At 34.8% G+C, this 15,335-nt stretch overlaps 1 protein-coding gene across 2 annotated transcripts in view; it reads left to right on the top strand.

The window, feature by feature from the left end:
- LOC110109911 (ATP-dependent zinc metalloprotease FTSH 12, chloroplastic) overlaps positions 1-15,335 on the top strand; it is an 80,138-nt gene that overhangs the window by 22,506 nt on the left and 42,297 nt on the right. For both annotated transcript variants that reach the window (XM_028700207.1, XM_028700208.1), the window contains exons 10-11: positions 3,611-3,827; positions 11,081-11,152. In XM_028700207.1, the coding sequence (XP_028556040.1) occupies positions 3,611-3,827; positions 11,081-11,152 (289 nt within the window). The remainder of the gene's footprint in view (positions 1-3,610; positions 3,828-11,080; positions 11,153-15,335) is intronic.

Here is a 15,335-nt window from a genome sequence, read left to right as displayed (position 1 = left end):
CTTAAAAAAAGGCATTTTAATTTTCATTTGGTGTAGTGGCCATTCCTTATGCATAGTAATAGAGACAATCGTTTGTATCATAGTCATTTAGCCATTGGAGCAAAATGTTTCTTCTTAATCATTCCCATAACAAGGGTCTGATACATATCCTAAGCACCATCAAAGGGAAGCTTGATTAAGTTAATCCATTTGCATCCATAGACTCCAATATTTTGAGGACAATGAATAATCTCCCATGTATGTTACTTCAATAGCTTTAAATTCCTCAACTAAAAAATATTATTGGGCTCTAGACTACTTCTAACATTAATCATATTATGCATATTATGTTATAGCACTTTCATCTTGCAAGTAACATTAATCATATTTTGGTATTGTTTTGAGAATAATAATATCCTAATAAAAAATAGTTTATCTGGTATTATCTCAAGAAAAGTAATATACATATTATGTTTTACTCCTATAGCCAAATGACATTAATCATATGTACTAGCCAGATAATATGCTAAATCTTCCGCATGTACTACTTCTAACATTAATCATAAAAATAATAGTGCTAAAACTTCAAAAATTTAAAATTCTTCAGTTATAGACTTGATGCAGGACTAAAATGTTTTAAAGAAATGCAATAAGAGTTTGCACTATTTCTTCGTTAGATCAATAAAGATTAAACTATTATCAATTAAAACGACAAAATAAAACAAGAGAGGGGTGCCTACGTTTAGGCTAAGCCACTTGAGAATAAAAACAAGTTAGAAATTCAACAACATGCGAAGTAAATAGCTTTCAACAAAATCCCTAATCTAACAATAAGATTAGAAGCAAAGAAAGCACGCTCAATCCTACGTTTATTAGGCTTAGGCATAAGATGAAGCACAACCCTTAGCGACTCGTCATCACCAACAAAGTTAGTGGATTAGGAAAGTAAATGAAAAGGAGAAGTGGTTCACCCTTGGGAAGGTTCGGAGACGATTTGCCATTGGGCGCCGGCAAGTTGCTCATCGATAGCCTCCGATAGCATAAAGATAATGCGGTCCACGTACTCTTCGATGAAACAATCAATTTCTGGGTTGAAATCGAAGAAGGTGGAGTGAAGGATATTAGCGTATCCTTGCTCGTCGTAAGCGAATCCGCAGTCAAGCTCCGGATCAGCCATTCATTGGCGTTAGGAGAAGGGTGTGTAGTTGAAGAGCAATATCAATCCTTGAATACTCGCTAGAGAGAAAGAAGTTTCTCTCGAACTGGAAGTGGAGGGGTGGTCGGCCAACGGAAGAGTGGAAGGGATTTAACTTGGTTTTGATTTGGGGAGGAGAGAAAAGGTTCCCAAAAAAACTTTAATTAAACCCTATGTTTGGGAATAATTAAAGTAAAGGGAGAGAGGTGAGAGGCGGTGGTGAGAGGGAGAGAGGGTGGGGATTTATTTTCCAAAACATATTATTGGGTTTTGGAAAGTAATTAGGAGGTGAGGGGGCTTTCGGAATTTCGGCCAAGAGGGGGTGATAGGGTTTTGAAATCTTTCCAAGAGGGGTTTTGGGATTTTGGAAGAGGGATGGGAGAAATTAAATGAGGGTTTGATGCTTTCCTCATTGGGAGTCTCTAATTAGGATATAGGATTTAATTCCAATCTTAATTAAATCAATTTTGAATTTGATTTTTAAAACTTTCCTAAAATAGAATTCTATTTTAGGAAATATTTCAAATTTGATTTTGGGATGATTGAAATTATCACATTCCAAAATGAGGATAAATGAAAAAGGAAAGTAATAAAGAGGATTGCGAATTTTGGGGAACAAGGAAATCAAGGGGCGGCGGCTTGGGTGGGATGAACCGTGGATGTGGATGAGGGGAGAAGGGGTCGGGTGAGGGTGGAGGTGGAGTTGAGGTTAACCGATGGCGAGTGGAAGTTGTATGGTGGCCGACGGCTTAAGGGGGATGGGATGGACTTCAAGGCCAGCAACTAGTTGAGGGAGGAAGGAGGAGAGGAAGAGATAGAGAAGATAGAACCACAAATCCGGTTGTCTCCAAGGTTGGTGGGTAATCCGATTTCCCTCTCCTAAGGATTCCTCTCTCAAACATTCTTACGATCTCACAAAGAAATCAAAGGGGAAGAAAATTCATCATTCATTCACTAACATGAAAAGAGAACAATGAGGCTATATATAGCCTCGTACAAAAGACTCAATAAAATAAAAAGACGACGACGCCCACTGGGCTTACATACGACCTCCTTTAAGGGGTAAAAACGGAAACACTAATAAAGCAAATACAACATGACATAATAATAAAGAAAATAAATAATACGACTCAGAAATACATCGACTCAATCGTGGCCGTAGATCGACGGCCACGTCTTTGATAGATTTTCCAGGCTCTGATGTCCTCATCAAGACTACTTTTAACACTAATCATATATGAAGGAATGAGAATGGAAGCCAATGAGTTTGGAAGACATGTTATTTTTGAGATTGAGAAATTTAGGAAGACAATTTAGGAGCGGTGACCAAATTCCAGCTAGTGGGTTTATGCAGCAGAACCGTTTGTAAAAGCTTGATTCACAGGTTTGGCTTAAGAATGATAAAGTTATACATATTCTTTCATATACCAATTTGGGTTTGAGTTATTCAGGATTAGAAATTAATTCATGAATGTTTGCTAGAGGTTCAACATGGGTAGGATAGAAAAGTTGATTTTCAAAGAAAACGATGAGATGATATATGTGAAATCCTTTGGAGCATGGATCATAACAAACATAATCTTTGTGAGAAGTGCAGTTGACCATAAATGCACATTTAATATATTGAATAAAGGGTTTATGATGCTCAAGGACTGATAGCTAAAAAAAATAAGCTCAACCAAATGTATACATATCATGGTATTTGAGATGCTTATGGAGGAGTCAATTTGGAGAGTCAAACTTTATGATATGAGAAAATAATATATTTATTAAATAGATCGATATGCTAAATATTTAACTTAGAGTTTAGGTCAAATGAAAGATTCTAAATTTCTAATAATAATGTTCGAACAATATCTAATAGGTGTTGATTTTTACGTTCAACAATACTAAATTTGTTGAGGTGTAGAAGGATATAATTGTTCAGAAGCAAATCTCTTTTTAAGCAAGTCTTGAAATTCAAGTGTTTATATTCACCCTCATAGTCGAATCTTAAAATTTTTGAGCTTGAATGTTAGTTGAGTTTCAATATAGGCTACAGAATTTTGAAAGATAGTTAATACTTCAGATTCTACCGAACAAAATAAATCTAAATATACTTTGTCTAATCATTAATGATTGTCATAAAATATTTATAATTTGCAGGAATGTAACAAGAGTAATACCCATTACTTCACTATGAATTAAGTCAAAATATTTTTCTTCTATGAATACTCACTAATTCAATTGGGAATTTCAACAGTGATACCACTAGTTTCATGTCTTCTATTCACGATTGTCTTAGTGTATGTTGTCAGTGCGCTACTGCTGCACAGTAGATCTTGGAACAAAAGTATTTTGTTAGTGCATTACTAGTCTGCTGTTGAACATAAGTAGCTACCTTTGAAATGTTTCTGCATATCAGGTTGAACCTGTTCTCATGATTTTCTCTCGTAGGAAGGAAAAAACTGGTGTTGATCGCTTTTCACTCAGAGAAGCTGTTATTTTCATATGTGCAACTAATCGTCCAGATGAGTTGGATCCCGACTTCGTTCAACATGGTCGTATTGATCGGCGCTTGTACATTGGTTTGCCTGATGCTAAACAACGGGTGAGAATATTTGGTGTGCATAGTGTTGGAAAAAGGTTGGCGGAAGACGTTGACTTCAGAAAGGCAAGCAATTTAAATATGCTGTACTTATGTAATATGATTTCTACTTTCAGTCTTTTCAGTTTCCAAAGTGTGCTGCACTGAAATACATTCTCCCTTAAAAAGGTACGGGGGTTTCAAATTTAGCACTAACTCAAATCAAATTCTTCCAGAGGAAGAATTGTATTAGCACTATTGTTTTTTTGCATATTCTGTTTTCCAAGGTAGGTTTCAATTATGTTAACATGAGAGCATGTTAAAACTATGACAGAGGTTTGAAAACTTTAAAAATTGCTCTTTATTCTATTATTTATGATATGCAAACTGTCACTTGACTGAGTGAGATTAGGCAAACACAGTTAGTTTTATTTATTTATTTAGCATGGATACCAACACAAGTGGAAGCAACATAACTTGTTAATCTTGTTTAGTTTCTTGTTAAATTGCTTGTTAGTACCTTTCTGAAGCACATATAATGGTGCTCTTAAATTGTAATCTCGAAATGCATTTGTTAGCTAGATATGAATATTGAAGAAATGTTCCTCAAGCTAGCCTTGCCTAGTTGGATTAGCTAAGCTGCTGCTGTTGAAGATTATATAAAATTTAAAATAAATTGAATATTGATCGAAACAAGATCTTCTCAAAGTGTTAGGACTGGTCCAGCTGGTCCACAAGGGATGGGCCTAGCGCAACAGAAGCGGAAATATTTCACCTCTTCGGTAGCTCGTTCGGACCGCAAGAGCCAACATAACATTTTAGGAAGGATTTTTTAGGGTTTTAGGAGGGAAATTTGAATGTAGGGACTGTTTAGTGATTTCCTTTTGATTTGTATGCATTAAATAGTTTGTTTTCCTAGGGTTATGACATCTTGAATTTGGTTGAAATTTGAGATCTCTTAGATTTAGGTTTTCCTTTGGGCTCTAGCAGCGTCTAGAGATTGGGAGAGATTGATCATTCTCTCAAATAGAGGATCAATTGTATCTTGGTATTTTCCGCTTTCGTTTTATCAAATAATACAAATTATCTACTATTTTCGTGGTTTTGTGTGGATTTTTGTGGAGAAATCTCACTGTTTTCCGAAGATTTGATTGGAAATACTTGAGATCTACAAGTGTTTCCTACCACAAAGTTAGTTCAAGTGGCTTCAAGTGTTTTTTAACAAACATGGACAAAAGGTTGAAGTCTAACGTACCAATAAGAACACGAGGGTGCTTTGGCAAATAGTTTACACAATTTTCTTGGTAGTCTAGATAAAGTTGAAATTTCCTTTTTAAAATATTTGCTTTATTATTTTTTAATCAATTAAAAATTAATGAATTAAAGTTCAAAATAATCTCAATATAGCTTATTGCTACAAGAATGTTGCATTTTTTATTTTGAGTGAGAATATGCTGCAGGGTTAAAAGAAATAGTGGTTTGACATGGTTGAAGACCTAAGGGCATATTTTGGTTAAGTCAATAAATTTTGAGCTAAAGACAGACCTAGAATTTCACAAAATTAAGAAATATTATAAATCTCCATCTTTCTTCGGTGTCCTTGTTTTCTTTCTGGTATGAGGTATCATTCTGGCATCAATGCTCAGGATTGTGGTGGAAAGAAATGAAATCATTGAGGCAATGTTCACTCTTCAGCACTTGCAAATAAAATCCACCTAAAAGCAAACCCTTTTGAACTCCTTTCTTCTTTGTTTGCTTGATTTATGAAATATCGGTTAAGGTGAAGGCAATGATGTGTTCCAGCATTCTTGTTCTACCCCTGTGCTCTTAAAGGATAATTGGATTTTAGTTTGGTCTGGAACATGAATTGTTTTCCTGTTTCTGTTTCCCAGCTATGTCCATAGTACTTTAGGTCCATTTTTTTTCATTGGTTGCTAGAGTACTTTACGGTGAGCCTCTGCCCTATAAATGATAGTACTTTGTTAAGTACCATTTTTAGTTCTTTTCTGACGTTACCATCTCATAAGTTCTTGGGTTTAAATAGTGGATTATTATTGGTGTCTCCAATAACTACTTGCAGTTGGATTAAGAATTGATGATTGATCCGATTGCCAATAATACTACAAATCTCACTACTGCAAGAAGCCTAACCCTAGGATTATTTAGAGGCAATCTTCCACTACCTTGAAACAGGAAATTTGTTGATATCATCATCCTATGCTTTAAAATTAAAGCATAATCCCTTAATTTTGAATGGAAATTTGCAGATTGTTTATTTCTTGAGCTGGCTGATAGAGATGTAGAGATTCTTTTATACATGTATTTTATAAGTCTAGAAGTTTACGTGTTATTTTAAATTGAAATTACTATGTTTATACCTGAACTTTAAAGTTATGCGTTGATTTGTTTCATGATTAAGGAAGTCGAATAATCCGATCTTGCCAAGCATTCCTATTAATTGAAGTAAATCAAGAATATACTTTTTGGGTTGTAATAATATTATGTTTTGATCATGTTATTTTGATGAATTTTTTTTTTTAAATTTTAATGTTTTCTACCTTAAATTCTTTTTCCAAAATTTCTCTTAATCTAATTAGCTTTTCCGTGAAGTTGCCTATCAATATAATATCATTTATGTGCTCTATCAAAATCACCTTTCCTCATTTAGGTGAGCATTTGATAAGAGATTGTGATCAATATGACATTGTGTATACCTACACTTTTCAACATATTTAAATAATATGCCAAACAAGATGTGGGGAGATTATTTAAAGCCGTATAGAGCTTCATGAATATTGTTTGGAATATGTATTTTAGAATGATAAAAACAAAAAGCTGAAATTTACAGGTAAACTCTTTAGAGCTCATGAAGTAATAGATTGAATGTTTGGTGCATAACCACCCCTTAGGGGAATATAACAATGGAGATTAATATCATCTATATATTCATTCTCTGTACTTCATTGTTCTTTGAATCATGTTATGGTTCTTGTATGTTCAAGAAATATGTTGATTCCTCCCTTTTATGGTTTTTCTTTTCCTCATATTATATGAAGCTAATTCTTCATAGTTTGGGTGCATTGATAGGGTGATGAGGGATTTTGTGGTTTTTGTGAGGATTTTGTAGGTTAAATGAGGGGAAATGAGAAAATGTTCATTGTCCATGAGTTTGATGAGAGATGATGGTGGATGATGAAATAAGTTTCAAACTTGATTTTTTTTTTTAATTTTCTGCATTTGAATTTTGGGTTTTGAACAATAAGATTGGTGTTCAAGGAAAGTTACATCGAGGGAATTGTAAGTTTGGTGAATATCATTTATACACTTTTGATTTGGGAAGCATCTAATAACAATACCCTTGATAGATTTGGGGTATATTTTGCTTCAACGTTGAGAATGAAAGATTAATCACCCAAAATTTTTTTGAGGAAGAGAACAACTGATTTTGGGAAAGGAATAGTGAAGGGCTTGAATAGTTATCTTAAATTTAAGTACTCTTGAGGACATTTTATTGATGAGATGTTTAGCTATTAGTATAGTTATCCCTAAATATATTTAGAATCATTAGTGTAGAACATTATTGATCTAGCAACCTTTAAGAAGCATCTAATTTTCCCTTAAGCAACCACAGTTGTTGAGTGGTGTTGATGCAAGAACTTTGGTGGATAATCCCTTGGTGTAGGAAACGATTTTTGAAGATCAATTCAAAGTATTCTTTGGCATTGTCGATTTTTATGACTTGAATTTTTTATTGAAATTGGGACTGTACATGGAGTTGAAATGTTTAAAATTTTGTCCTACTTAGGAATTTTCTTTTATTAATAAAAACCCAAGTGAGTCTGGTATAATAATCAATGAAGATAATAAATTGCCTAGCTCCAAATACTTTTTTGACCCTAGATGGTTCAGTCACATCACTGTAGACTAAAGCAAATTATTGAGAATGTTTGTAGGTTTGATAAGGATATCTATGAGTGTGTTTAGCTAGATGAAAAATTTCTTACTGAAAGTCTTTTGAAATTTTGCTGATGAAAATAGAGCAAATTAGTTTTTGAAGGTAAGAAAAGTTTTGATATCCAAGGCAGTAATATGCCAAAATAAGACATTGTTATCATTATTTGATGTATGTTTACAATTTTTAGTTGGAGTTATTGGTAGATATATGGCCCATTGTTTGAATTTTTTACCTTAGATGATGAATTATTTTTTAGAAGGTAAGAGTCTTGAACAGATCTATGTATTTTCAATTTTCTTCCCCAAGTTCAAGCTTTAAAACTTGCAACAATTAGGTGAGAAATTAGCAAACTAATTTTTATCTTGAGTGACCTTGTTAATTGATAGTAAGTTGCAGTCTATGTTAGGTATAAAAAGCATAGATTCAATTGAGATTTCTTTGAGAGATGTCAGGTTTTATTATGACCACTTTTTATTGCATCACTTTGCACCCACTTTGCAATAAGGACATTATAATTTTCATGGATGGGCTAAATTATGGAAGTCATTTCTATCTCCTGTCATATGATCTTAAACTCCCAAGTCTACTATCCAAATAGTAGTTTCCTTCTTGTTTGCACTAAAAGCATCTAAGAATTTACCTTTTTGAGCAACCAATCCTATTCTAGTGATGCCCTAGAATAAGCTTTTATTTGGAAAATGATTTGCTGGTCAGATGGCTAAAATAGAGTGGAGAGAGTTGTTTAGATTTTTTATTGTTGCTGGTTCTCTTTGGAATTTTATAGTTCAATATTTCATCATAGATTTTTCATGTTTTGTTTCTGGGTTATCCATTTTGAAGTTGGTTTCAATCTTGACCATTGGCTTCTTTATGGTAGTCACCGCCATCTTCTTTGTAGTAGTTGTCGCCGTCTTCTTTCCCAGTGGAGGATCCTTCACATTTTTTTTTTCCGTCTTTTGTTGGATGAAGATTGGTTTATAAAAGATCCATTTGCATGGAGGTGAGACTTCATATTGAAGGGCTTTTTGATCTTTATTGTCTTTGATACCATCTTGAAAATTAGAATAAGAAGAGAGTAGGTTAGAAAATGGGAAATTACATGACTGGATTTTATTCCCTTATTCTATTTGAAAAACAAGATAAGAAGTTGCATATAAACTGTAGCGAAATAACTATCAAGCAGATAAACAACTTCGGAAAGTAGTCGTAAAAGTACCAGTGTTAGTGAAAGCATGCTGATTCGTGTTCTTTTGGGGAGAAGCACTAAGAAACAATTTGCTTTTTCTATAAATGCAAGGCAGAGCAGAAATGCACTGTGGAGGTGGTGGAAGCATATACTTTGGTTACATAGCTTAAAGCACTACTGGCACTAGATTCCAGTTACACATACTCTTCTTTTTCATATAATGTTCCCGGTTTCTTGATTCTTTTCTTTAGAGCTCCTGTCCAGAATTCTGAAGATTGAGAACGTGCTGTCCAAGAGTTCTCCACAAGTCCAGATTGCCGTCCAAGTTCTCCCAAAGGTGCAGTTTTCTGTCCAGGAAAATCTGCACATGTTTCCTACTGTCCAGCCAAGTAGAAGGCCTTCAAACGCTGCCCTGACGTTTCACATTGCTGATCGCACCTTCGGGGAGGCGTATCTCTCTTGTTTTTGGATAAATTCGACACTAAGCTCTTTTATCTTCATAGTTGCATTCTTGAATGTGAATTTACTACCTTCATGAAGATCATATTAATTATTCACCGCTAAAGCCTAGTAATTAGAAGAGATGTGTGAGGGATCTTTCATAGACTAATCTAATTGTTAGCATTGGAATTCTTGTTGAAACCACTCATGTATGCAACGTAAGACTTGGTTGACTATTTAATGATCTCAACCTCTCGCATGTGTTTAGACCTAAGCTATTTTATCACCTTATTATTTTTATTTTTGTCGTTTAACATCAAAAGGAAGCTTATAATTATTGTGCTTTAAAATTTAAGCGTGCAAGCTTCCTTAATTCAATCATCAGTGCATGTTCGTTCTACATCACTTTCCCAGAGGAGGATCCTTCACATTTTTTTTTCCGTCTTTTGTTGGATGAAGATTGGTTTATAAAAGATCCATTTGCATGGAGGTGAGACTTCATATTGAAGGGCTTTTTGATCTTTATTGTCTTTGATACCATCTTGAAAATTAGAATAAGAAGAGAGTAGGTTAGAAAATGGGAAATTACATGACTGGATTTTATTCCCTTATTCTATTTGAAAAACAAGATAAGAAGTTGCATATAAACTGTAGCGAAATAACTATCAAGCAGATAAACAACTTCGGAAAGTAGTCGTAAAAGTACCAGTGTTAGTGAAAGCATGCTGATTCGTGTTCTTTTGGGGAGAAGCACTAAGAAACAATTTGCTTTTTCTATAAATGCAAGGCAGAGCAGAAATGCACTGTGGAGGTGGTGGAAGCATATACTTTGGTTACATAGCTTAAAGCACTACTGGCACTAGATTCCAGTTACACATACTCTTCTTTTTCATATAATGTTCCCGGTTTCTTGATTCTTTTCTTTGTTGGTTTATTTCTCAGTTTCTTTTATAGTCACTATTACTTTTTTATATGTAGGCTTTCTTTTTTCATTAGATTATTTACTTTTCCATTTAATTATATAACTTTTGATTTTTACCCTGTTGCTGTGCATTTTGATTTCAAAATTGAGAAACTAATGCTGGAAAAAAATTTCCTCGTCTTCTGTATTAATTACCGTCTTCTGTATTAATTACCGAATCTCATTCGGTATTTTTGTTACTTTTTTTTGCTCATTTATTTTTTTTTGCTTTTATTTTTTTATCTTTCTCACTGCTAAGTTTGCACTTTTATTTTTATTTCTTATTTTATTTATCATACCTGTTATTAATGCTCATGCCGCTTCATCAGTCAATGTTTTCTCAATATTCATACACACCATGTAGACCTTGTTGTTTTTTGAAATACTTTTGCTACATAATATTTATGATGTTATAAAAGGTGAGCGCTTATTTGAAAACCTTTCTGGTCCGCAGGCTGTTCTTTGAGTAAAATAAACAAATTATTGTTTCCTTTGCTTGTTGCATTATTGATGAAAGACATCTTGAACTTATTTAAGCGTAGCTTGTTGCATTATACATGAAAGACATCTTGAACTTTATTTATCATATGCGCTTGTTATGGTCTTACTTTCTTCATATTAAGAGTGATTTCATACCTTTCATAATTTTCCACATGACCCTTAGATGCTGCTTTTTTTCCCTAACTTAGTTTAATTATTGGTCCATTTTGTTTGCTTTTAGTTTCTTCTTTTCTTGTGATTTGTTGACCAATCTTTGTTTATATTCATTCAGCTTGAAAGTTTTCTTTCCATGGCAGCTTGTTTTTCGAACTGTTGGGTATTCTGGTGCGGATATTCGCAATCTAGTCAATGAAGCAGCAATAATGTCTGTAAGTTAAACATAGCTAGATATAATACTTAGAAGTTGTTTATACTTCTGTGGACAGTTTTTTAGCTACATACCCTTAATCTGATGTCTTTTTTGATGTTAACAATGTTATCAGTTGTGTGTTTGTTAGCTTTATCGTTGTTGGTTTGGTGAGCACATCTTTTCTTATTTATTTGACATGCAATGAAGTTGCTGCAACGCAAATTGTACTCATTTTGTGTATTCTCTCTGGCTTGAAGACTCTAGTCCTACCCTGTATTTCCTATATTTTAGTACAGTATATCCATTATTTTATTTTAGGTTATATGTTGGATTCTAACTTGACCTTTATGCTTCTTTTCATACTCAGGTAGTTGCACATGTTTGAATAGCTGATAGTTTTCTTCCTGCAAGTTTAGTATAGAAGAATCGCAAGTCATTATATAACCGCCATATTCTTGTTTAGTTCTAGTTTCTTTGATGCAGGATGCTCTTTCAATTGTGGATTTGGCTAAATAGTGGATTTGGCTAATTCAGTTGATGGAGGTTGGAGGATAGAAAGGGGTGGATAGAAGGGAGAAACATTATGTTCGTAGTTTGGAGAGATTCTCATACATAAATTAGATAAAAGGAGAACACTGAAGTAGGCTTCAAGTATAATTTCATTCATCTTTGAATGCAAGCCGTAATAGAAATATGGCATTATGGCTATAAAGATTCGGATTTCGAAATAAAATCTAACTTTATCTAAAATTAAATATAATTCTAATGAATACTCAAATTCAAAGATAATAGTATTTGATAAGATACCTCAGCCTAATAAATTTTATCTAATAAAAATATGAAGAAATACGGCTAAAAATTAAATAAAGTTCCAATAAGGTTTGAAAATGAGCCCGATCTATCTTCTTGCAGCTCAATTCGACTACTTTTGTTTTACCATGAAAATTATTTTTTTTTCTGAGCTAAACTAGTTGAGTTATACTGCATTAATTCATTTGGCTTGCAAAGAATTTTTTTTGTTGATGACTTTGTTTGAAGCGGCCAAGGAGGGGGAGGTGACACCACTACATCATTTGATTTAAGATGCAATCATGCATTGTAGGAAATAGTAGTTGTGATGCGACCAAAAAATATAGGGAGCCTATATCTCTTGATCACAAAAGACACGACGGACTTCTACCGACGAAAAATGACTAAAGACAAGAAGTAGGACGAACAAACTCTTTCATTTCAATTTAAACTAAACAAAAGAAAACTTACACCAATACAAACGACTCTTGCAAACAAAATGCGACACCCTAAAGTTGCTGCACTTAGAGAAGAAGGATACAGATGGAGTGGCACTTGCGGATATACGAAAGAGGTTAGAAGCTCGAGAAGAAAGGTTGGAAAGAGCCCGCAGGATTTCCGGAGGGGATGAGAAAGAAGGGTGGAAAGAGCCCGCAGGATTTCCAAAGCCAACCCGCAAGTTAAAACTTCCAAAAATAACTTATCATTCAACTTTTTACTAACTTCAAACATTACAAATCCTCCCATATTTATAGATATGAAAGAGGAATATCAAGAGACACAAACATTAAATTCCCATAGGAATTCTAAAAGACAAACATTAAAAAAAAAACTAAATGCTTTGCACGGAAAAACATCCCAAACCCAATAGCCGAAGTGGCAGCTGCGGGAACCAAGGGGCCACGGTCACGGGAGGGAGCACAGGCACGGGAAACCAGCAGCCGGCCGGAATCCAATCAGATTCTCCCCTTCTTGAAGAACTCAGCTCCTGATGAGTTAGTTGTTGTTGTCTTCCGAGGAGGAGAAGACGGAGCATCAAGTTCATTAATCAGGTCTTCATACTTCTGCTTGATTTCATCTCGTTCTTTCAGGAATTTATCTTGTAAGCGTTGCTTTTTCTTGAAGTTCCTTTTTGTCCGAATGTGCAACCACGATTGAAGCTTGTACAGTTCATATTCCATAGGATGTGTTGACTTTGATGGAATCCTCCTATCCATAGGATCTTCAATTTCTTTATGTTTGCTTTCTTTTGTCTTTTTGCCTTTTTTCATTTTTTTGACAGACTCAAAAAAGACTCAAAAATTACAAGACTCATAGAAAGACCCAACCTAAACTTAGACTCACAAATAAACGCTTTGACAAACTTGACAAACTTAGACTTGACAACTAAAACAAATATGACAAACCACAAACCTAGGACTTCCTAACTTGCTCTGATACCAAAATGATGCGACCAAAAAATATAGGGAGCCTATATCTCTTGATCACAAAAGACACGACGGACTTCTACCGACGAAAAATGACTAAAGACGAGAAGTAGGACGAACAAACTCTTTCATTTCAATTTAAACTAAACAAAAGAAAACTTACACTAATACAAACGACTCTTGCAAACAAAATGACGACACCCTAAAGTTGCTGCACTTAGAGAAGAAGGATACAGATGGAGTGGCACTTGCGGATAGACGAAAGAGGTTAGAAGCCTGAGAAGAAAGGTTGAAAAGAGCCCGCAAGATTTCCGGAGGGGATGAGAAAGAAGGGTCGAAAGAGCCCGCAGGATTTCCAAAGCCAACCCGCAGGTTAAAACTTCCAAAAATAACTTATTATTCAACTTTTTACTAACTTCAAACATTACAAATGCTCCCATATTTATAGGTATGAAAGAGAAGTACCAAGAGACAAACATTAAATTCTCATAGGAATTCTAAAAGACAAACATTAAAAAAAAACTAAATGCTTTGCACGAGAAAACATCCCAAACCCAATAACCGAAGTGGTAGCCGCGAGAACCAGGGAGGCCGAGCGGGAACCAAGGGGCCACGGTCACGGGAGGGAGCACAGGCACGGGAAACCAGCAGCCGGCCGGAATCCAAGGGGCAAAAGCATAAAAAGCCATGGTGGAATTCAAGGAGCCACCATGGGAAAACCAAACAACTTCTTGGGATTCCAAAAGCCCTTTTTGGAAACCCAAGAGATAACTTTAAGACATTAAAAACTATAATAAAAGTGCATTAAAATAAAGGATAAATATGAGCTAAAACTTAGTTAATAATGAGCTAACCCTTAGTTCAATATGTGAACTAAAGACCAGCTCATAAATGAGCTAAAATTCCAGCTCAATTTTGATTGAGCTAGTAGACTCAAGGGAAGCCAAAATTCATATTATTTTGGACATGAGGTAACCCCCCCTTTGTCTACATCAAGTTGGCACTAGGCAGAAGCCTAAAGAGTTCGGATGGACATGGAAGCTTGTTTATTGAGTGGATTCAGATTTCATGCATTTATGAAATCTTTATAAATGGCAACAATAATGGACTAGACAACGATGCTTGTAGTGACAATACAAACTCAATTATGAGTACGTATGGCTAAAGCAAACTATAATCATTCGAATTGGTGTATGCAACTTGCGATAGAGACAAGTGAACTAGAGAAGGAATAATTTTAAGAGTTGGAGAAGATCTATTGGAGCCTCTTGTACATTTTAAGGTATTTCAAGGCAAGCATATGTAGAAAATAATGTTTCATGCTTAAAAACTTCCTCAAGCTCATGAATTTCATGAATCATAGGTTCTAGCTTAATCTCTTTTAATATCTCACTCGCTAAAGTTCATTATCAATAAGATGTGTCATCGTAAAGTCCATAATCATTGAGGGAAGATTGATAAAGTTTTGACATATGTTGTTGAATTGGAAATAATTCTAAGATTTATGTGTTTAAAGTAACATATCAAGCTTATGTAGTGGAGTACGTGTGATTGAAGGAAAAATCCTTTGAAGATAACTTGCAGCCGCCTCATCCTCTGCCAAAATTAAATCTTCTAGCCACCCACGCCTGCATCCCTCCTTTTGCTATATTGGCAACAAGAAATAATAATAATGAAATAAATAATACTTAATCTAAATGCGCCCGACCCCCATTTCTATTTTACATCTCTCTTATCAACTCCATCTCTTTTTTCAATCGGCTCTCACACACTCCTCACACGAGGCTGCTCCTCCTAAGTTTTCGATCCCTTATTTCCGATTCCCTCCTCATGAATACCTCTCAAAAGCCCGAGCCCCTCCTCAAAACCAATCGACATTACTCTTGCTGTTCCACCCATTGATTGGCTCACCTGCATGCACACACTCACTGATGTAGGCAAGGGGGGGGGGGTTCAACACAATTCTATGGAGCCTTGGCTGATTTC

This window comes from Dendrobium catenatum, unplaced genomic scaffold (assembly GCF_001605985.2).
Source record: "Dendrobium catenatum unplaced genomic scaffold, ASM160598v2 fragScaff_scaffold_1470, whole genome shotgun sequence".
In the NCBI taxonomy this organism is placed as follows: Eukaryota; Viridiplantae; Streptophyta; class Magnoliopsida; order Asparagales; family Orchidaceae; genus Dendrobium; species Dendrobium catenatum.
This window is presented reverse-complemented; position numbering and strand designations above follow the sequence as displayed.